General features: G+C 39.2%; 1 protein-coding gene across 1 annotated transcript in view; it reads right to left on the bottom strand.

Annotated features, from left to right (window-relative positions):
• Positions 1–15,419: 15,419 nt before the first annotated feature.
• LVRN (laeverin) overlaps positions 15,420–24,176 on the bottom strand; it is a 117,462-nt gene continuing 108,705 nt past the window's right edge. Inside the window, exon 20 of the mRNA XM_075543086.1 lies at positions 15,420–15,560. Coding sequence (XP_075399201.1) covers positions 15,420–15,560 — 141 coding nt within the window. The remainder of the gene's footprint in view (positions 15,561–24,176) is intronic.

Genomic DNA, 24,176 nt, shown 5'->3' with positions numbered 1-24,176 from the left:
TTTGACACCACGTTCACAACAGACTGTGAATGTGTATGCAGTAAACCTTGCAGCCTTGGCTTCTCAGCTTCTAAGGAGCACACTGGCTGTATGACTTCCAAGACAGATTGGGTTGTTTTAGTTTGGGGTTTGTGTGTGTGTGTATGTGTGTGTTGTTGTCAATATTTTTCATCAGCAACATAATTCAAATGCATTACCTTTTCTTAGTTCTTCCTTAATGAATGTCCAACTTTCACATGCCTATGAGGCAATTGGAAATACCATGGCTTGGGCCAGGTACACCTTAGTCCTATAGGAACATCTTTGATCTTCAACACTCTAGTGCGGTCTTGTGTAGCAGATTTACCCAATTCAATGTCCTGTTTAATTTTTGGACTGCTGCTTCCACGAGCACGGACTGTGAAGCCAAGACATAAAGCCACGCACATCCCCAGGGACACTATGACTGCGAACCGCCTGGATGGCAATGGGTTTGGTGTTTGGGAAGTTATCTGCAATACTGAAAGTCAGAACTCCTTTCTGAATTGGTATCATTTATAAAGACGGTACTCCTGCCCCATGTTAGGGGAGGGGGAGGTGAAGGAGACATCCACTATAGGAAGAAATCCAATGTTGGGCTACTGTTATAACAAATTACACAAACGAAAGCACCTGGGCGGTGTAAATGGTTTGTGCTAACCCAAACACCGGCCATTCTCTTGTGGACAGCAAAACAGTGGAAGAAACACCTGGCAATCGGCCTCCATAAAGCATTTCAGTCAGAATGGGAGGAAAGCATGGACACCAGACAGCACGTTGTGTCCAGAACTTGGCCTGTCCCAGCTAGAATGCAGCAGGTATGTACTCATGCTCTAAGAAATCAGATGCAGGACCTGAATTCTCAGTGCTCCAAGATTAGTTTTTTCCCTCTTTGAAGAGAAATAAAAACAAAACTCCCCCCTCACCCCCGCCACCCCTTATAACTTGAAGTTCACATAGCAGCAAGTCCCCGAGGCTCCCCGTCCTCAAGCTTAGCAACCCATCAGTGCTTGGGACTCACCCCCTCCCAACCTTGCCCTGATTAGAAGCCCCTTCTCCCTTCGTTTCCCCATTTCCCCTAACTTTCTGAAACCCGGCATGGAGGTCAGATCCCATGACATGGTGTATAATCTACATACCTCTCCCCTAAAAGTTGGCCAACCCTCCTCCTCCTTGTAAGATTCCCACTCCTAGACCAGCCAATCAGCTACCTGAGAGCCAGGAAGCATAGCAACAGTCTCTGGCCTCCCACTCCCACAGCTGGGCAATCTGCCTGTGCATGGGACTCATGTCCTCCCGACCTCTCCACCCCCCATTAGAAGCTCCCTGTGCCCCACTCCTGCTGTCTACCTACCCCTGGAACCCCTTCATGGAAATAGGATTACATGGCATGGCTCAGAAATGTATTACTGACCATTTGCTCCCTGAGATGTGGGAAGCTGACTGATACCAACCCTAGGGCCCTTTTCTATATACAAAATATCATGTGTCTGCTGTGCTCTCCCTATAGTATATTTTGGTTGATAAATGACCTGGTAGATTATCAGATATGCTTTATACCTACCCCACCCACCACTGTCCTAAGACCCCACTTCCCTTTTCTCAATGAGACACACTTTCACATAAACTAACAAGTACTAGCACATCTCTTAAATTCTTCTTTTCCAATTTATTAAAAATTACTACATTTAACCAGAGATCATCTATAATTAATGCTATAATTAAACTCTGCTCACATGTTCCTACTCCCCATTAATGCTACACACACAACTCTAGCACATCTTTCTCATCCCCAACCAATACAATTTCCAGCCCCCTCATGATCTTTCTCATAAACCAAAACACACACACACACACACACACACACACACCACACACCAAACCACCAGCAACACACACACAACCCAGACCCTACACATCACCTACAGCTGGACCATGTCATGAAGAGCAGCCAATAGCAGTAACAACAACAACAACAACAACAAAAACAAGATAAACAAGAGTCAACAACTGAAGATTACCCAAACCAATATTATATACACAGAAGTCCTGGAACTACCAGAAAAGAGAATACAGGAAAATGATGTTTAGGGCCATAAAAGAGATCTGGGGATCGATTTTAAAAACAAAGGAAGAAATTGAGATACTTTAAACTTCACACACAAAAGAAAACCAGAAGCTACACAATGAGATAGCAGAAAAAAAAACACTGTACAAGAGCCAAGCAATAGAATTGAAGAAAAGAAAAATTAAATCAGTGAACTTGAAGACGACCATGCAGACTTCAGCAAATGGGAGAAACAATCAAATAAAAAAGTGAAATTATTTTAAGAAAACTTGCAGATGATGTGGGACAGTGTGTATACATCTCATTAGCATACTGGAATGGGAAGAAACAAACATGTCTACAGATAAAATAGTAAGAGAATTTGTGGAAGAAAGTATCCCCTATACTATAGAGTAGGAAATGATCACCAGCCAGGAAACAGAGATAACACCAAATAGGTTAGATATCCCCCCAAACAAGCAAACAAACAAATAAAACACACATCAAGATATGTGAGTATAGTAGTCAAATTATCCAACTTCAAGGAAAAGGAAAGAATTTTGAAAGCAGCTAGAGAGAGAAAAAAAGTCACCTACAAAGGTAAACAGACACTAATAAGGTATGTACTCTCCATAGAAACCATGCAGGCAAGAAGAAAATGGAGCAACATATACTGTGTTGTTCCGGATTAACTAGAGAAACAAATTCATGGACACTGCTATGTGTATAAGAAAGAGCTTTATATAAAGAGAGTAATTGTACATTAATAAAACATCCCATCCCAGTCCAGATCAAGAACACAAGCCCAATTATTATCCCATATGTCAATACTAATCCATAAATTCCTCCTTAGGTTCATGTAGCCATTCAATGTAGGTGAATGCAGGAAGATCACAGGCCAGTGGGGAGAGCGTCTTGTGGATCCAGTGGCAGTGGAAGCATCTCAGCGCTAGTGTAGGTTTCCGTGTGGCTCCTCCAGTTCCAGAGCTCTGGCTGCATCAGTGTGGCTCCATGTAGCTTGTCAGCAGGGAGTGTTTCCCACCTCCAGGCAGGAATACAAGCATTTCCAGAGTCCTCAGGAGAAAGCCATACCCACATGGAGACCTCATTGGCTATGGCCTGATTGACAGGCTAGGCTCCATCCCTTCACAAGTTGACAGATTATGTAACTGCCACATATACCAAATGCAAAAGACAAAAACGTCTAACCAAGAATCCTGTATGCTGCAAAGCTATCCATCAAATACGAAGGAAAAATGAAATATTCTCAGACAAGGTAATATTTAGAGAATTTATAAAAACAAAACAAGCATTACAAAAAAACATTAACCGGATGTCTATGGTCAGAAAATCAACTGTAGCACACAACCATGAGACCACTACAGTGTGTAACACCACTCAGGAGTCAACAAACTGAAAATAACCCCCAAAACAATACAGAGCTAGAGGGGAAACAAAGACTTGAATAAACTTCCCCTCACCCCCAAAAGAATAAGAACACCATGCACAAATAATACTATATGACAGCAACTAACCTATTTTAAAAATCAATAAAACTGAATGTCATTAGGCTAAATGCACTAATCAAAAGACAGAGTAGCAGACTGAACTAGGAAATAAGACCTACCAATCTATCTTCAAGAGTCTTACCTCAAACTCACAGACAAAAACAGACTGAGAGTCAAAGAATAGTGAAAAATATACTATGCCAGAGAAAATTAAAAGGATGTATGAATGGCAATATTAATCTCCAACAAAATGGAGTTCAAAGCAAACAACATAATAAAAAATAAGCATGGACACTACATAATGATAAAAGGATCGATATAGTGAGAAACTATAGCCATAATAAACATATATGCACCCAAGAAAGATCTACTAAATATCAACCAGATCCTCAGAGATGAAAAGAGAAATCACCAGATCATCAACAATAATAGGAGACATCAATACACCACAAGGAAAGATAGATCAACAGGAAAGAAACACAATAAAGAAACTGAAGAGGTGGACAGTGCAATCAAACAGCTTGATCTCCAGGATATTTACAGAGTAATTGTGGCAGTTATATAATCACCTGTCAACTTGAGCAGAAGGGTGTAGTCTAGCCTGTCAATCAGGTCATAGCCAACAAGGCCTCTATGTGGGCATGTCTTCTCTTGAGGATTCTGGGAATTCCTGTCTTCCTCCCTGGCCATAGGACAGACATACTCTCTGTTTGATATTCCTGTTGACAAGTTACATGAGAGACACTGGTGAAGCCAGAGCCCTGGAGCTGGAGGAGTCGTGTGGATACACACACCAGTGCTGAGATGCTCCCACTACCACTGGACCCACAAGACTCTGCACCCAGTGGCCTGTGCTCTTCGTGCATTCAGTGTCATTGCATGTGCTGTATGAGTCTGAAGAGGAATTTATGGACTAGTATCACACATAGGGGCTAATATTGGACATATGGGCTTGATCTGGACTGGGCTAGGATGATTTCTCAATACACAATTGCTCTTTTATATAAAGCTCTTTCTTATACACATATAAGTGCCTATGAATTTGTTTCTCTAGTCTACCCAGACTAACACAGTGCTCCAATTAACAGTAAAACACACACACACACACACACACAGAGAGAGAGAGAGAGAAAACCACATTCTTCAACGTACTTGGAACATATTCTAAAGTAGACCATGCACTAGGCCATAGGGAAAACCTTAACAAATTCAAACACACAGAGATCATTCAAAACATCTCAGACCACAACACCTCCAAAAATTAGAACAGAAGAACAGCACAAACCTTCCAACAATGTAAGAGAAGAAATCATAGCAATCAGAGCAGGAAAATAGAAAAGCAATGAAAAAATCAATAACACAAGAAGTTAGTCCTAATGGATCAATAAGATCGACAAATTTAACAACAAAGAAAAGAAAAAAATTCAAATAGCCAGAATTAGAAGCAAAATGGGTGGCATCACAACAGATCCAAATGGAATAAAAAGAGTAATAACCCAGTATTATGACAAACTGTATTCCAACAAATTCAGTCATCTAAAAGACATAGACAAATACCTAGAAATACACCCTCTCCCCAAATTATCACAGATGGATATAGCAAAGCTTGAACAAACCCATAGCAAAAGAAGAAATAGAGAAGGCCATCAAGAAAATCCCAAACACAAAAAAGCCCAGGACAGATGGCTTCACAGGAGAATTCTGCCAAGTATTCAGAAAAGAGCTGTCACCAGTTCCACACAAACTATTCCAGAATATGGAAAGGGCAACAAACTCACAAACTCTTTCTATGAAACCAGCATAACCATGACCCCCAAACTAGGCAAAAGCCCCACAAAGAGGAAAAGTACAGACCAAAAGCCCTCATGAACATAGATGAAAAAATTCTTAACAAAATCCTGGCCTATAAAATCCAACAACATATAGAGAAAATAATACATCATGACCAAGTGGGATTCATACCAGAGATGCAAGAATGATTCAACATTTAAGAAATTTCAATTAATGCAATCCACAACATAAACAAGATAATAATAAAAACTACATGATAGTATCAACTTATGTAGAAAAAACATTTGAAAATATCTAACACTTATTTCTAATAAAAATAATCACTAAGATAATAATAGAAGGGAAAGTCCTTAATATAATAAAGGTCATATGTTAAAAACCAATGACCACTATCACACTCAATGGGAAAAAGCTGTAAACATTCCCACCAAAAACAGGAACCAGACAAGGATGCCCATTATTACTACTCTTATTCAACACTTTGCTGGAAGTCCTAGCCAAAATCCTAAGACAAAAAGAGATTAAAGATATACAAGTGAGGATAGAAGAAGTGAAATCATATATAAATATGATTTTATATATAGAGAAACCTAAGTTCTTCATAATAAGATTGTTGGAAACAATTGAAGAAGTTAGTAAAGTAGCAGGATACAAGATTAACAAGCAGAAATAAACTGGTCTCCTAGATACTGAAAAAGTTATCAAGAAAAAAATATCATTCACAAGAGCTACACAAAAGTTGAAATACCTAGGAATAAACAAAACCAAAGAAACAAAAGACCCATACAAAGGAACCTTCCAGAATGTTAAAACAAGAAACCAAGAGTCCTACACAAATGGAAGAATATTCCATGCTCATGGATAGGAACACTAAATATTGTGAAAATGTCAATACTACCTAAAGCAATCTATAAATCCCAAACAATTCCGATCTGAATCTCAACATCAATTTTTAAAGAAATGGAAAAACTAATTACCATCTGCAAATGGAGAGGGAAGAGGCCAGGATAAACAAAGAACATCTCAAAAGAAGACCAAAGTAGGTGGTCTTGCACTACCTGCCCTCAAAACCTACGACACACCCACAGTTGTCAAAGCAGCCTAGTACTGGTATAATGAGAGATACACAGACCAATGGAATATGACAGAAAAAAAGAGAAAGAAATGCATCTGCCTACAAACAACTGATTTTCAAAAAAGTACCCAAAAGCATTAAATGGGAAGGGAAACCCCTTCAACAAGCGATGCTGGAGTGACAGAATGTCGATCTTCAGAAGAATGAAATATGACCACACTTCACTCCACACGCAAAACTGAATTTCAGGTGGATCGGAGCTCTGCGTAAAACTCGAAGCTATCAGAATCATTAACAAGAAAATTAGGACAAGCGTAAGGATCTTATGCAAGGCAACACAAACTACCAGATGTACAAAGGAAGCACACACAGTGGTAGACAAAATAGATGACCGGGAACTATTAGAAATAAAACACTTGGGTATATCAAAGATGTACTTCATCGAAAGAGTAAACAAAAGCTCACAGATCAGAAAAAGGGTGTTTAGCAATGACATATCTGCAAAGGATTAATTACTAAAATCTACAGAATTCTACAACACCACAAGAAGAAAACCCAATAACCCTCTTAAAAGGTGTGCAAAGGACCTGAATAGACAATTCACAAAGGACAACACCTGAATGGCTAACAAGCACATGGGGAAATGCTCATGTCCACAAGCCATCAGGGAAATGTAAATCAAAACAATGAGATACCATCTTACACCCACAACCAAAGTCCATTTTAAATAAGCAGAGAACTACAAAGGCTGAAGATTGTGTAGCAAGATTGGAACTCATACACTGCTGGTGGATTTATAAAAATGTGCACCCATTGTGGAAAGAGAGATGGCAATTCCTAAAACAACTGGCAATAGAAATACCATATGACCCAGCAATACCATTGCTGGGCATATACCCCAACGAAACAAGAGCCAGGTCACAGACAGATGTATGCTCCTCCGTGTTCATTGCAGCACAGTTCACAATAACAAGAAGTTGGAAAGAGCCCCAAATCCCCATCAGTAGAAGAATGGATAAAAATAGATTTTGCTAGCTACACACAGTGGAACACTACGCATCCCTGAAAAACAGTGATGAACCAATGAAACACCTCATGACACGGAGGGACCTGGAAACCATTATGCTGCCTGAAGTGAGTCAATCACAAAAGTTCAAATCCTGTATGAGTCCACTGCTATACAGATAAACACCAAGATGAAGGCAAACTCTTGCTTTCAGTTCATGCAATCTACTAAGAAAGGTTGCCAAGCAACGTGGTAGCGAGCTGAACTAGTGCCCATGAACCATCTATACCATATGCTCTATACACATGTATCTTGAAAATCACTTGACAAGAGGAGTCCCTAACTCCAGCTGCCATCAGGTTTTCAGGAGTGAGGGAAAGGAAGATGCCCATTTAGTCATTGCCATGTAATGAGGTACTCCCAAACCAGCAGACATTCCTACCAGAGTGATGAGTGATGCTGTGGGGGAAAACAACTAAAGGGGGAGGGATTGAAGGGGAGCATACATGCATGGTGCCTTTCTGTTGGTAGAAAAAGGGGGAGGACCAACCTCCTAGTGGGGGGAAAATGACTAGCAATACGTTCACATATCCAAAAGAGATGCGTTTACCTGGGACAATGCTACCAAAAGTGCACATAGGTCTGAGTTTCTGCCCACCCATCAGGGCCCCAGGCCATGGGTCATAGAATGCTGGGACATTGAACCCTGGGTCTTAAAGGCACACAACATTCTAAATGCCATATCAGAGGGAAACCCTATTAGGTGAACTGGGGTCTACCGCAAACACACCTATCACCTGAGAACCTAAGGCCAAATTTCACACTTGGAGTGTGAAACAGTCCTCACATTAACTCCCTTGTTTTTCAATGTTCTAAAGAGGTCTTGCGCAGCACATTCACCTAAAGCAACTTGTCTTTTTACCTCTTGCCTGCTGCAATCCTTGATCTTCATCAAGTGCTTGAAGTTTTCCCCACTTTCAGCAAGCCGCAATCCCGACACGCAACACGACACAACTGTCCTGTGCATGTCCTAGGTTGTTAACAAGCCTGCCTCCGATCCTGATGCAACAGTCATCTTCATATAAGCCAGCTTCTTGGATCATTTGTGCAATATGCAGATTGAATAAGTATGGTGAGAGGACACAATCCTGACGCACACCTTTCCTGATTTTAAGGCAGGCAGTATTTCCTTTTTCTGTTCACATAACTGCCTCTTGATCCATGCACAAGTTCCACATAAGCACAAAGAATTCTGCAATTGCCCTTCTTATTCATACTTTGCTATGACACACAAAGTCTAAGGCCATGACTTAGTTAATAAAATAAAAGTAACCATCTTGCTGCTATTCTCTGCTTGAAGCCAAGATCCAACTGACATCAGGAATGATACCTCTTCTGCCATGTCCTCTCCTGAATCTGGCCTGCACTTCTGACAGTTCCCTCTCAATGCACTGATGGAACCATGGTTGGATGACCTTCACTAAAATTTTATTTGCATTTGAGATCAATGCTATTGTTCCATAATTTGAGGATTCTGTTGGGTCACCTTTCTTTGGAATGGGTACAAATGTGGATCTGCTCCAGTCACTTGGCCAAGTAGTTGTTTTCCCAATTTCCTGACATAGATGAGTAAGTGCTTCCAGCATTTCATCAGCTTGTTGAAACATTTCCATTGTTATTCCGTCAATTCCTGGAGCCTTGTTTTTAGCTGTTTCAGTGCTACTTGAACGTCTTCCCTCAACACCATTGGTTCCTGCTCATATGCTACTTCCTGAAACGATGGACTGCTGACCAGTCTTTTTGATATGGTGCCTGTGTGTTCTTCCTATATTCTTTAGATGCTTCCTGCCTCGTTCAATATTTTGTCCAGAGAATCTTTCAATATTACAACTCGAGTCTTGAATTTCTCTTGAGTTTAACAGATGCTGAGCATGCTCTTCCTTTCGTTTTTCTAGTTCTTCGCGCATTTCATTATAATCTTTATCCTTTGTCTTCTCGAGCTGCCTTTTGAGATTTTCTATTCAGCACTTTGACTTCAACCCTTCTTCCATTTGCTTGAGCAAATAACAGCAAGTTTACGAGTCGCTTCTGATGTCCGCTTTGATCCTTTCTTTCCCTATTTCATGACCTTTTACTTTCTTCATGAATAATGTTTTTGATGTCCTCCCACAGCTCATCAGGTCTTCTGCAAGTATTCGATGTATCAAATTTATTCTTGAGATGGTCTTGAACTTCAGGTAGGATAGACTCAAGGTCATATTTTGGCTCTCGTGGACTTGTTTTGATTTTCTTCATGTAATTGATAGTCTCTTCCACAGTCAGCCCCTGGACTGATTTCAGCTGCTGATACTGAGTGTCTCCAGCATCTCTTCCCATAGATGTAGTGAATTTGATTTCTGTGTATTCCATCTGGAGACGTTCATGCGTACAGTCGCTTTTAGTGTTGTTAAAAAAAGTTATTAGCTATAAACAAGTCATTCATTTTGCAAAACTGTATCATGTAATCTCCAGACTTTTTTATATCACCAATTTCATATTTTCCAACCTCTTTGTTCCTCGTTTCCAACTTTGGCATTCCAGTTTTCATTAATTATCAATGTATCTTGATTGCCTGTTTGATCAATTTCTGACTGAATTTCTTGGTCAAATTCTTCAATTTCTTAATCACTAGCTTTTGTGGCTGGTGTGTGTGTATACAATTTCTGACTGAATTTCTTGGTCAAATTCTTCAATTTCATTAATCACTAGCTTTTGTGGTTGGTGTGTGTGCATATGAATAACGATTGTATTGGTTGGATTTCCTTGAAGGTAGAAAGAAATAATCTGATTACAGACAGCATTGTGATTCATGATTGATTTTGCAATGTCCTTTCTTGACGATGCATGCTACGTCATTCCTCTTGCTTGTATATAAAGTAGACTATAGAAAAAATGTAGTGCTTATCTAGAATGGCTTTATCCAAGTAAGAAAATGTACAATATACAATATTTTAAAAATATATGTTAGGGAAGCATTATTAGCAATGCAGATATTAATTTTATGATAAATATTTATTACATTTATTTTCAAGAGAAAGAGTGAGCAATAAGTGTTCAAGAAAATCTTCTTGAGATCCCCTCATAGAGGGGTTTAGGAGAGGAGATGGGTTAATTAGGGTGTGAGGTAGTACCGATGAAGAACACAGCTTTCCCCCAGATCCTGGATGCTTCCTCCCCCCAACTACCATGATCCGAATTCTACCTTGCAGGGCTGGATAGGACAGAGGCTGTACACTGGTACATTTGAGGGCTGGAGGTACAGGGAATCCAGGGTGGATGATACCTTCAGGACCAAGGGTGTGAGGGACGATGCTGGGAGAGTGGAGGGTTAGTGGGTTGGAAAGGGGGAACTGATTACAAGGATCCACATGTGACCTCTTCCCTGGGAGAGGGACAGCAGAGAAGGGGGGAAGGGAGACTCCGGATAGGGCAAGATATGACAAAATAACGAGGTATAAATTACCAAGGGCACATGAGGGAGGGGGGAATGGGGAGGGAGGGGGGTGGAAAAAAGAGGACCTGATGCAAGGGGCTTAAGTGGAGAGCAAATGCCTTGAGAATGATTGGGGCAGGGAATGTATGGATATGCTTTATACAATTGATGTATGTATATGTATGGATTGTGGTAAGAGTTGTTTGAGTCCCTAATAAAATGTAAAAGAAGAAAAGAGAAAAAAATGATTAGGGCAAAGACTGTACAGATATGCTTTATACAATTGATGTATGTATATGTATGAACTGTGTAAAGAATTGTATCAGCCCCAATAAATTGTTACAATAAAAAAAAATTTTTTAAATCTTCTTGAAGCACAATAAGCCATTTAAAGAGAATGTTAAGAATAAAATAAGGAAGGGTAAGATTTCAAATTTCATACCAGGGGAACATAAATGGTCCTGACATCTTGCAATAGCTCTGCAATATTTGAAGCTCAGGTAGACTCAGAGAAATGGTTTTACTACATAAATGGAAAATTGTGGCCTATGTTTTAATCGTAAGAGCAAACATTAATCAAGACTCTGAACAGAAAGGAGCATTGGTAGCACTGTCAGTAATTATTGAACCACAAGGTTGGTGGTTCAAAATCACCATTCACTCCACAGGAGAAAGTGAGGCTATCTGGTCCTGTGAAGTTTCACGGACTCAGAAATCTTATATAGGATTACTATGAACCAGAACAGACTTGGTGGCATTTGGTGAGTTTAGTTTTGGTGTTAGCAGATGGATAAAATAAAATGTCTCTCACCTGGTACCTAAATTTGTTCTCCATCTAGTACAGTCTTCTCTTCACTATGTGGATTACAAAAAGCAGTTACTTCATTATTTCATATGCCACATTTTCAAAGTACTAGAAATTAATTTAACTAAGTGTTTTCTATAAAAGATTTTGAGAAAAAGCAAAGTTCTGGTTTGACTTCTGTGTGGGTGTATACCTGTATTTTTTTACTTACAGGAAATTGTTAACTTCCAGAAATTGTTAGACTGCCAAGTATAATATCAACAGTGCTAGCAAAATTAATCTATCTAGATTTTTAAAAAATCCAAGCCATAATACACAGCAAAAAATTTGTGTGCTATATGTTATGAACATTACTCAATACTAAGCTGGATGCCCAAGCCTGACACTGTTTTAATGGACTGAAAAATGGAAGCATAAGAGAGAAGCTCTATAGTAATGAGGGAAAGACATGAGACTTTTAGGCATATTATTTAGGATGACTGGATTGAAGTTTATTATTTCACACATAAGAATCCCCTACATTAGTGGAACATGTTATCAGGGAGACCAGTCCCTGAGAAAGGATATCATATTGGGCAGACGGTCAATGAAAAAGAGGAAACCCCTCCACAAGATAGATTGACACAATGGTTGCAACAACGACCGCGCCCACTAAGAGTCAAATCAACTCAACAACACCTGCAAAAACCACTGAACAAAGAGCTAACGAGGCAGCTTTTTTTAAAAAACATTTTATTAGGGGCTCATACAACTCTTATCACAATCCACACATATACATACATCAATTGTATAAAGCACATCTGTACATTCTTTGCGCTGATCATTTTTGAAGCATTTGCTCTCCACTTAAGCCCTTTGCATCAGGTCCTCTTTTTTCCCTCCCTCCCTGCTCCCCCCTCCCTCATGAGCCCTTAATAATTTATAAATTATTATTTTGTCACATCTTGCCCTATCCGGTGTCTCCCTTCACCCTCTTTTCTGTTGTCCGTCCCCCAGGGAGGAGGTCACATGTAGATCCTTGTAATCGGTTCCCCCTTTCCAACCCACTCACCCTCTACTCTCCCAGTATCACCCCTCACATCCCTGGTCCTGAAGGTATCATCCACCCTGGATTCCCTGTGCCCCCAGCTCCTATCTGCACCAGTGTACATCCTCTGCTCTATCCAGTCCTGCAAGGTAGAATTTGGCATGGTAGTTGGGGGTGGGGTGGGGGGGGGGAGGAAGCATTTAGGAACTGGGGCAAAGCTGTATTCTTCATTGGTACTACATCACACCCTGACTGACTCATCTCCTCCCCTAGACCCCTCTGTGAGGGGCTTTGGGTCTCCACTCTGAACTTCCCCCTGCATTCACTATGGTAAGATTTTTTTTTTTTTGATGATGCCTTATACCTGATCCCTTTGACACCTCATGATCTCACAGGCTGGTGTGCTTCTTCCATGTGGGCTTTGTTGCTTCTGAGCTAGATGGCCGCTTGTTCACCTTCAAGCCTTTAAAACCCCAGACACTATCTCTTTTAATAGCCGGGAACCATCAGCTTTCTTCGCCATGTTTGCTTATGCACCCGGTGATGGTATCATGGAGGTGTGCAGCCAATGATATGATTTTTTGTTCTTTGATGCCAGTTTCTTGTGAAATACTTCGACATTTGCCTTTGCATAAATACCTTCGGCCATGGTTAATTATATCAGAAGTTACTATGTCAGCAAAATATGCTTAATTTTCAACAAATGATGTCAAGAGATCTGTGCGTGAGCCTTGAGTTCAGCCATGACATGCAGCTTGGTGGTCTACAGGAGGGTAGGGTACAAAGACCAAGGAGATAGAAGACAAGATAGGCAGGCAGACAGGAGGTAAAGGTTACTAGAAATAGTCAAAGATAATGAGAGGGAGAATGAGAAAACAAGAACGGCCTGTGAGAGAGGGAAGGAAAAAGGAAAGGAGCAGTGTGGACAGGGTCACAATAGATGATGCTGGTTACTGGGGAAATATAGAATAGACATTTAGGAACACACGGGAAAGAACTCACAGACATTATTTGAAAATATGGAAATATTTTATTCATCAAAATTTAATTTTCTAAATTACAAGGAAAAAATTTCTCTGACCTATGACCTGAGATCAAGTCTGAATACACTGGTTTGTCCATGTGACCAAATTTCATCCCTTCAGATTCATGCTTGGGGAAAATGTCCTTCTGTGAAGCTCACTCTTCTCAATGTGTAGTGTGTTTAAGGCTGCTGTAAATTCCAAAAGAAATGGGGTGGGAGGAATCTTTGATAACACTGCCTTAGTTTACAACTTTAAAAGTTTTTAATTGATGCCACTTTCCTTAACTTTTATACTATCTCTCTGAGGTAGGTGGGGAATCTGTAGTTTTACCCCCATTCTATAAACCAAAAACGAATCCAACAGGATTAAATTAAATATACACAACCTCTAGGCTAAGAATGATTCATTTTCATTCTGTTTTTATCAGGTTTTACATAAAACTAAAGTAATTCCATATATTGTGATGAATGCAAATGCTTAAAATAGGCTGATTCTAATTACAAGTGGGCTCCGTTTGGTCAAGTAGAACCACATTTCCAACACAGATACCTGAGTGTGAAATTCTAAGCATCTTGCTCTAGTTAGCTTTAGTTACATTTTCTCTTCATTGGCAGATTTCTCTTTGCCCTGAAAATGGAACCATAATAGCTACTGTGTTTGGCAGTGGGATTTTTTATTTTTAGTGTCATGTTTTTTACTCATAAACTTTGAAAGATCCACTTTGGTGAATATTCAAATGCTTCATCTCCATCCCGGCTTCCAAAACATAGAACATGAGACCACTTCAGGGTCTATAATCATTTGTCTTTTTTGACACCTTAGGGTCAATAGCCCCCAGTAAAGTTGGCAATTGTAGGGTGCTATGGTGAGAGAGATGGGGGAAGGGATATTTCTTGCCTTTGAGACACTTAACATGGCTGATTAAATTGTCTGCTCTTTCTTTATACAACTTGCGTTTCTTTGGCTTTTCTGTTTTTTAGTGGACATTAATTTTCTTGTTGTTTATATTTTGTCATATTATTTTCTCAGGACTCTTTTAAACACTGGCTTAAATAAACCCTACGTTACTGCAAATCTGTACTTCCCCCAGAACAGAATATGCTCGTGTTTATGCCAATGATTTAATATTCCACTTGCTTTCACAACAGAACAAGCAAGAATTTTTCAGGCAAATCTGTTCTAAAAAGCCATTTGAAGTAAATTCAGTTAATTTATAGTTCAAGATAAGGGGTCCTGGTGGTGCAGTGGTCAAGCACTCAGCTGCTTATTTAAGGTCAGTGTTTCAAATCCACCAGCTGTTCCACAGAACAAAGATGTGATATTACGTTCTCATAACATTACAGCCTTGGTGACCCCGATCAGGTCACCAGGAGTCCAAATCACCATGAGGCAATGGATGCGTATTAGTGTGTGCGGGCGTAGGGGTGGGGAATGAAAATTTCCCCAGAAATTCAGTGGTGTTGGCAAAATCCTAGGCCATTACTGAGCCTCAGGGTCAAATGTGACACTGGGAAAAACAGACTCTAAGCAGTAAATGTGACTAAAAGCAAATAACAAGACGTGTAGTCCTTAGAGTCACAAAACACTGTATGACACAACTGATCAGCAATGGAATAAAAGAGGCATTCTGAAAGCGGTTACTGGGTTATGTGTTTTTCTTCAGCCATTTAATTATCTTGGCATTCCACTTTTTATTTTCGAGATTCTGTATCTTTATTATCTCTAATTTGTCTTGAACTGTAATCCTCTGCTGCTCATCCAACATGTTGCTGAAGAACTGCTGCAGCTGAAAAGACAGAGAAGCCATCGTTGAGTGCAATACTGTCTTTTCACAGGGACAAAATAAAGCAAAAGTCGTGGCGAGTAGCATCGTGGTCATGCAGAAGGGTGTCTGTGCATGTGTGACTGTGAAAAGTAAGACCAACATGGAGCCTGTCTCGTCGTGCTCGGCAGAAGGCAGGCCTTAACAGTGACGACCTTGAGTATGACTTAGCTGAGGGGATTTCTAAGCAAGATCGCAAAGGGGCTATATGAGTTCTCCCTGTTGCTTGTAGTACAAAGTGAAGGGAAAGAAGGGGACTTAAAAATTAATGGTATAACAGGAAAACAAAACGTAAAGATCTGAAAAATTCTGCTCTATAAACTAAACACAAGTGTTCTAAAATTTTCAACACGGACACCATGAGTACATAATCTTTTCTAACCGAGATTAGCCTGTGGACTGATGGCGCTACCCAACCACCGGAGTAGAGAACCCGTGAGTTTAGACTGAAGGTGATAGAGAACGATTAAAAGAGAAAGTATGTCCCACATGAACTTTGAGAACATCACAAGAACAGACTTGCTACATTGAACAGTAATGACCGAAGACCTGGTAAGCTGTGGGAGAACATCAAGAACACCGTTCATAGAGAAAGCAGGTGGTCATTAAAAAGACAAGAAAGAAAGAAAAGATCGAAGTGGATGTCAGAAACTTGCTCTGAATCATAGAATAGCTAAGGCACATCTAAGAAATATTGAAGTCAAAGAGTTGAAGATAAATTCCAACAGGCAACTCAAGAAGACAACGAAATAAATATTATATTACATATTATAACAAAATGTGCAAAGACCTAAAATTAGAAAACTAAAAAAGTAGAACATGCTCAGCATATCATAAACTGAAAGAACTGAAGAAAAATTCAAGATTCGAGTTGCAATATTGAAAGATTCTACTGGCAAGATATTGAATGAGGCAGGAAGCATCCAAAGAAGATAGAAAGAATACAGAGTCACAGTACCAAATAAAACCTAGAGCAAGAACCAATGGTGCTGAAGGAAGAACTTCAAGCTGCACTGAAATCATTAGTCAAAATATAAGGCCCTAGGAATTGATGGAATAAAAATGCAAATGTTTCAACAAGCTGATGAAGTACTGGCAGCACTGACTCATCTATGCCCAGAAATTGGGAAGATAGCTACTTAGCCAACTGACAGGAACAGATCCATATTTGTACCTATTCCAAAGAAAGGTGACCCAACAGAATGCTCAAACTGTGGAACAATATCATTGATATTACATGCAAGTAACATTTACTGAAGACCATCCAACCATGTACCAGAGCGTTGACAGGGCGCTGTGAGAGGAACATTGCTGATGTCAGATGGATGTTGGATGAAAGCAGACAATACCAGAAAGATGTTTACGTGTGTTTCCTTGCCTGTGACAGGGCATTCAATTGTGTGGATCATAACAAACTATGGATATGGATAAATTATGGATATAGATACCTTTAGAAGAAGGGGAATTACAGCATTCATTGTGCTGATGTGGAACTTGTACATGGACCAAGAGGCAGTTGTGGAAACAGTACAAGGGACTACTACAGGTTTTAAAATCAGGAAATGTGTGTGACCGGGTTGTAGTCTCTCATCCTACTTATTAAATCTGTATGCTGAGCAAAGGAGCCAAGAAGTTGGCTTACATGAAGAAGAATGTGGCATTAGCGTTGAAGGGATGCTTACTAATAACCTGTGATATTCAGATGACACAATCTGGCTTTCTGAAAGTGAAGGAGGACTTGAAACCCTTGTTGATGAAGATCAAGGGCTGCAGCCATCAGCAGGGGTTACAATTGAAGATAAAGAAGAGAAAGCTCCTCACAACTGGACCATAGGTAATATAGTTATAAATGGAGAAAAGATGGAAGGTGTCATGCTTTCATCTTAATAGATACACAAGCAACGATCGTGAAAACAGCAGTCAAGAACTCAAAGAGCACATTGCATCAGGTAAGTTTGCTGTGCAAGAACTCGTGAGAAGTACTGAAAAAGTAAAACTACTGAAAAGCGAGGATATTACTCTGAGGACTACGATGCTCCTGACCCAAGTCAGGGTATTTTCAATGGCCTCATATTACACGAACGTCGGACACAGGATAAAGAAGACTGGAGAGTCATCAATGAATTTGAATTGTGGTGCTGGAGAAGAATATTGAAAGCACCGTGGACTGTCGGAAGGACAAACAAACCTGTCCTGAAAGAAGTACAGCCAGGATGCTCCTTAGAGGCAGGGGTGGCTATACTTGGTCTGATGTTGTTTGGACACGCTATCAGAAGAGAGCAGTGCCCAGAGAAGGGCATCACACTGGGTAAAGCAAAGGGGCAGCAACAAAGAGGAAGCGCATCGATGAGATGGATCGGCATCTTGCTATAATGGGCTGAAGCACTGAAACAATTACGAGGGTGCACAGGACCAGGCAGAGTTTCATTTGGGCCCTATGTGTTGGCACCGACTCAGTGACCTCGAACAACACCAACCTTCTCAGGTTGGCGTTTAATCTAACATGAACTTGTTCTAATTCTTTTCAATTTCAATCTGCACTTAGTTGCTCTTATTAGGTGCCATTGAACTGGTAGATGATAAACCCAGACAATGTAATATGTAGGCATAGTGATTTCCAAGATATTTAGTAACTTACTGATATTAAATTGTAGTTCTATTAAAATTGAAGCTTATGGTCTCTTTTTATGCCACTTAGCAACAGTAATGCATATATATGCCATGCATATATGTTTCATATATACATATATAATAAATGTGTCCAATTTTGTCACTGTAAGGGGTCTACTGTAGACATCTATAACAAGGATAGGAATTTTTAAAAAACGGCTCATACAACTCTTATCACAATCCATACACACATCAATTGTGTAAAGCACATCTATACATTCATTGGCCTCATCATTTTCAAAGCATTTGCTCTCCACTTAAGCCCTTTGCATCAGGTCCTCTTTTTTCCCCTCCCTCCCACTCCCCCCTCCCTCATGAGCCCTTGATAATTTATAAATTATTATTTTGTCATATCTTTCCCTGTCTGATGTCTCCCTTCACCCCCTTTTCTGTTGTCCATCCCCCCAGGGAGGAGGTCACATGTAGATCCTTGTAATCAGTTCCCTCTTTCCAACCCCCTCTCCCTCTATCCTCCCAGTATCGCCGCTTACGCCCCTGGTCCTGAAGGTATCATCCGCCCTGGATTCCCTGTGCCTCCAGCTCCTATCTGCACCAGTGGACAACCTCAGCTCTATCCAGACTTGCAAGGTAGAATTCGGATCATGATAGTTGGGGGGGAGGGGGGAGAGGATAAGAATTTTAAAAGGTTTATTAAAAGGGATTGATTTAATATGATCAGAGGTATTGGTTACTTTATGAGAATTTTAAAGAATTTCAATGTTAAAAAACTTATAAATCAAATAATTGGGTTTGTCATTGTTGAAATAACAAAATTTTCTTTGATTACTGGATTGGAGGATTTAATTTCATGCTTTATGCAATCTACCTTAAAAGCCAGAGTTTGACAGAACACATTCTTGAATTAAAAGCCAAACCACATGACTTTTTAAAAAGCTAGCATTTTACTATTAAGATCTTTGGTAATTAACTCAAGTATTATTTCTCAATGACCTGTGATAAAGTATTTACAATTCTGAAACTTTGTGAAAAGCCACAAAATATTTCTCTATTTTTAAAATAAAATAATAATTTTATTTAATGTGCTGTAAGTGACATGAAACATTGTCAAATCAGTAGAAATGTCAAATTTTCTTCGGATTAAAATTTAACTATGACTCTTCTCTCTAGTCTCCTCCTCTTTTTTGTTTTGTGGTTTCTACTATTCCTATCGTTCATCACTAAATGTAGCCAACTATTCCACCACCACGCAACCTTCCTCCCACAGTGCCAGCTCCATCACAGTGCCAGAAACACGACTCACTATCAGCTCACGTGAAAAACCAAAAAGCCCCCAAAATAGGTACAAGTAAACACTATCCAAGTCCAAAGGAATTTTCTGAAGAAAAGCCTCTGAAATTACCACAAAAAGAATTCAGAAGAATTATGTTCAACTACTTCAATTGGATTTATGCTTGACATTAGACAATTATAATATAATTTGATATCATAATTCACATTATACTCATGGAGTTTCTTTATTATTTTTTTACAATATTTTTACTGTGAGTTTGGTTGGGGTTTACATTCAAGATCATTAAGTTTATATTCAACAATTAAAAGTACTTAACAAATAGCCCAAATAATTTACTCCATTCCCCTACTTTGACTTATCTTCTCCTTCTGTGTCACTGTCTTCCCTGTGACCCGGGTTAACATCTGTTGACCCTTCAGGTTATTGACATGGCTTTCCTCCTTCCTCTCCCACTTGTTAACCTGAGGAGTTTGTTTCTTTGTAGGTTGTAGTCACGAGATTTGTCTCCAAACTCACTAAGTTGGCCATCCGTTCCTTTGATTCTATTATTCTGCTCTCTTAAAATGCTAATTGTTTTATTATAGTAGTCATCTTCTGGATTTCTATTTTCTGTTGTTGTTGTTGTTGTTGTTGTGAGGTTCTAGTCTTTCTATTCCGCCCCCCCTCATCCCCCATAATTCTTTGGCTTCTTTCTCCAGTCAATGGAAGTAGATGAACATCATTTTTCTGAATTCTTTTTCTAGTAATCCCAGTGGTTTTTCTTTTTCAGAAAATTTCTTTGTTTCTTTTTTTTTCACCTTCTTGTACCTGTTTTTCTTGTTGTTTTTATGTGGACTGCTATTGACTGCTGTCTCCATGACATCAGCATGCAGCTGTTAGGGGTGGGAAGAAGACTGGGTGAGATTGGGGTGGTTGACTCACTAAGTGGTGAAGGAGCGCAATAAAAGAAACCATAAAACAAAAATAGGAGGAGAGGAGAGAGAAAAGAAATAGAATTGAGTTAATAGAAATTAATAAAAATAATAAATTTATTTTAAAAATAAATTAAAATCTGCTGTTTGGGAAAAGGTGGGATAGATGAGAGGCAAGCAAGCATATTTGCAAGGACTGAAAGAAATAAAGGAAAAAACCAAGTTGCACTGAATGCACTGGCATGAAACAAAGCTCCAGGAATGGATGGAATATGATGAGGAAGGCTTCCACAAACTGACGCGCCCTGGAACGCTCGCTCCTGTGCACCAACATTGAGATGACAGGTTCCTGGTCAACTAACAGGAAGAGATCCGGATTTGTTCCCCTTCCAAAGAAAAGTCACACAACAGAATGCGAAAATTGTCAAACATTAGCATTACTCTAACACACAAGTTAACTTTTGCTGAAGATCTTTTAAAAATGGTTGCAGTAGCGCATGGACAGGAAGCTTCCAGGAAGTTTAGTTGGATGCTGAAGAGGACATGAAATGAGGGACATCACTGTCATCACTGTTGGGTCTTGGCTGAAAGCAACGAATATCAGAGAGTTGTTCACTTGTGATTTGTTGACTAGGCAAAGCCATTGAATTGTGTGGATCATAACGAACTGTGTTAAAACATTGTGAAAAATGAGAATTCCAGAACACTTAATTACTCTAATGGGGAGCCTGTATTTACACTGAGATGCAGTCATTGTAACAGAACTAAGGGGACTAAATGGTTTAAAATCAGGAAAGGTATGTATCAGAGTTGTATCTATTCACCGTGATGAGTCAATGTGTATGCTGAATAAACAATTTGAGAAACTGGGTTATATGGAGAAGAATGAGAAGTGAGGTTTAAAAGACCTATGCTACACAGATGATATAATCATGCTTGCTGGAGGCAAAGAGGACTTGAAGTATGTACTGATAAAGATCAGAGAACGCAGATTTTGGTATGAATTACACTGAAATGTGAAGAAATCCAGAATCCTCACTACTAAACCAATAAACAACATTATGATAATGGAAAAGAGATTGAAGTGGTCAAAGATTTCATCTTGCTTGGATCTGCAATCAATGTTCATGGAAGCAGCAGTCAAGAAATCAAATGACATATTGCATTGGGCAAATCTTCTGCATAAAACTTCTTTAAAGTTTTAAAGAACATAGGCCATAAAGAACATAGTTGTCACTTTGAAAAGTAAAGTGCACCCGATCCAAGCAAGGATATTTTAAATTGCTTTATAGACATGTAAACGTTGGACAATGAATAAAAATGACTAGATAATGAATGCATGCAAACTATGGTATTGGTGAAGAACATTGAGCATACCATGGGTTCCTAGTAGTCTATTGCACTTTCAAAGCAAAGATGGTGAGACTTTTTCTTACATACTTTGGATCTGCTATAAGAAGGGATTAATTCCTGGAGAAGGACACCATGCTTGGGAAAGTGGAGGGTCATTGAAAAAGAGGAAGACTGTCAATGAGCAAGACTGACACAAAGCCATTGGGTGGATGTAACAGGACCAGGCAGTGTTTTATCTGTGATCCATAGGATTGCTAGGAGTAGAAACTGACTTAAAAACACCTAACAACAACTGGCCACACACCCATGATTTGTCTCCTGCATTTGCTAGGAAGGGGGTGGAGGTCTGGAGGGTGGTAAAAGGGACTTCCTTTAAAGGACATTCTACCAGTCGGGTAGCATGTCAAAACCAGAGTACACGTGTCAATTGTGAAGGGGGGTAGGGAAATGAAACGCATGTGGCTTCCATTTCACTTTTCTTTTTATTTATTGTTTTAGATGTTGTCATGTAAGCGGACACATTGTGCAAGTTCAAAAGGATCTTCATCTTGGGGTTTTCAAGAGAGAACAAGGGACTAATGGTTTCATGATAAACCAGGTCAGCTCCAAATATTTTAGAACTGCATGATTGCTAGGGGTGGGGGTGGGGGTAGACTACTAAAACTTGATATTGTGAAGCTCGCTGACCAGAGGAAATGCTGATCTGACGAAAGAGATACTTATATTATTCCTTTTTCCTCTTGTAAAAATAACGCAGTGTATCCAAAAGCTAGTCTGCCTGGATCATGTGGCCATTTCTGGAAGCATGCGCTGGAACATCTTACCTCATATTTAACCAGTGATCACTGCTCACAACCTACAATCACTACTTCTAATTTTTGAAGTGTGAAGTTCTTTCTTGTGGATTCCTCAGTCTTGCAAAGATCGATGTCTGCCTTCTCGCCTCTTTTTAAATGACTCCACTGTAGATACTTTTAATCTAAAATAATTTTGTTATAATTTTATAGCAGTTTGTGCTTATGCACCAGGACAACATTATAGTAGAATTATCAGCGTGGCTAATTTATTTGTTTTTAAAATGGCAATTGTCTATAGTTTAACCTCTCTTTGCTCTTAGTGAATTTTGGAACTTCAATCATTATTCAGTTATTGTTAGTGCTTATTTTCCCTTAATTTTCATATTACATTCACTAATAACAGAACTTTTAGAAAGACTTCATGTCATTGCATCATATAATTATATTTTACATTAGAAATGTATAAGGTATGCAAATCTAACTTTTTTCTCATTTTCTGGTTGTGTATAATTTTGTACAACATTGCATTCCATTTTAATTTTATTTTTCATACACAGAAAAATAAGTAGAATTAAAACAAGTTTATTTCCCATTGATTTAAATTTTATTTTTCCAATGAACATATGCTCAATTATCATTGCTAAATTTTCATCAAACAACACTAAGAATTGTAACAATAATAAAATTTAATTGGATTCTGTGGTGGCAAATGTGAGTTAATAGACTTCAGAATATTGGATAACAAACTTAGTTTTGATTCCAGCTTTCTGTCCAGCATGTTTTGGGTGTGCCCTTCTCTCCAAGGACTCTGACAAATCTCTGACAGCTCAGCTCCAGGCAAGCGAAATCCAAACGAGCTAATTCCACAGGACTTCGCCTTTCTTCCTCTCTGATAGTAACAGCTACTCAACCCACTGCTTCTCCAGTTCATTTTTATTTTGCTTAAGAGCAAATTTCAGAAAAAAACAATTAAAAAATAATTAATAAATAAGAGCAAATTTCAGGCCCCTACGTCTTACACATTTATTTATTAGTTTATTTGCTGGTGGGAATTGGGACTGAATTTTCTGTTATTATTTACACTAGAGTCCAAAGGTTGGTGGTCAGAATTCATCAGCACGCCATGGTACTCTACCTTTGTGAAGCTTTCAAACTTGGAAACAGTGCTGACCTGAAAGCAGTTTTGTGCTCTTAAAGGGCATTTATGAGTCCAAATCAGCAGCAATGAGTGTTGTTTTTCCTATTCTTAACAATATAATTCCAGTCCCTGGTATTTTGTTTATACTGTGTATTTTTATTAATTCCATTGAGATATAATTTATGTACAATAAATTGTATCCCCTTAATGTGTACAAGTCAATGAGTGTTAACTGACTTGTAATGTGTCTGAGAAACTATGGACATCCTCAGGATATGGTACATTGCCTTTGTCTACAAAAGGTACCATATGTTCTTCTGCAGTCCAGCCTTCCTCTGTCCCTAGATTAGGCAAGCACAAATCTGTCGCTTGAAACTATAGATTAGCTTGCATTTCCTGGAATTTAATATAAGTAGGTCACAATATATTCTTGTTTTAATCTGGTTCCTTTTATGCAGT

Source organism: Tenrec ecaudatus, chromosome 2 (assembly GCF_050624435.1).
Source record: "Tenrec ecaudatus isolate mTenEca1 chromosome 2, mTenEca1.hap1, whole genome shotgun sequence".
NCBI classification, from domain to species: Eukaryota; Metazoa; Chordata; class Mammalia; order Afrosoricida; family Tenrecidae; genus Tenrec; species Tenrec ecaudatus.
This window is presented reverse-complemented; position numbering and strand designations above follow the sequence as displayed.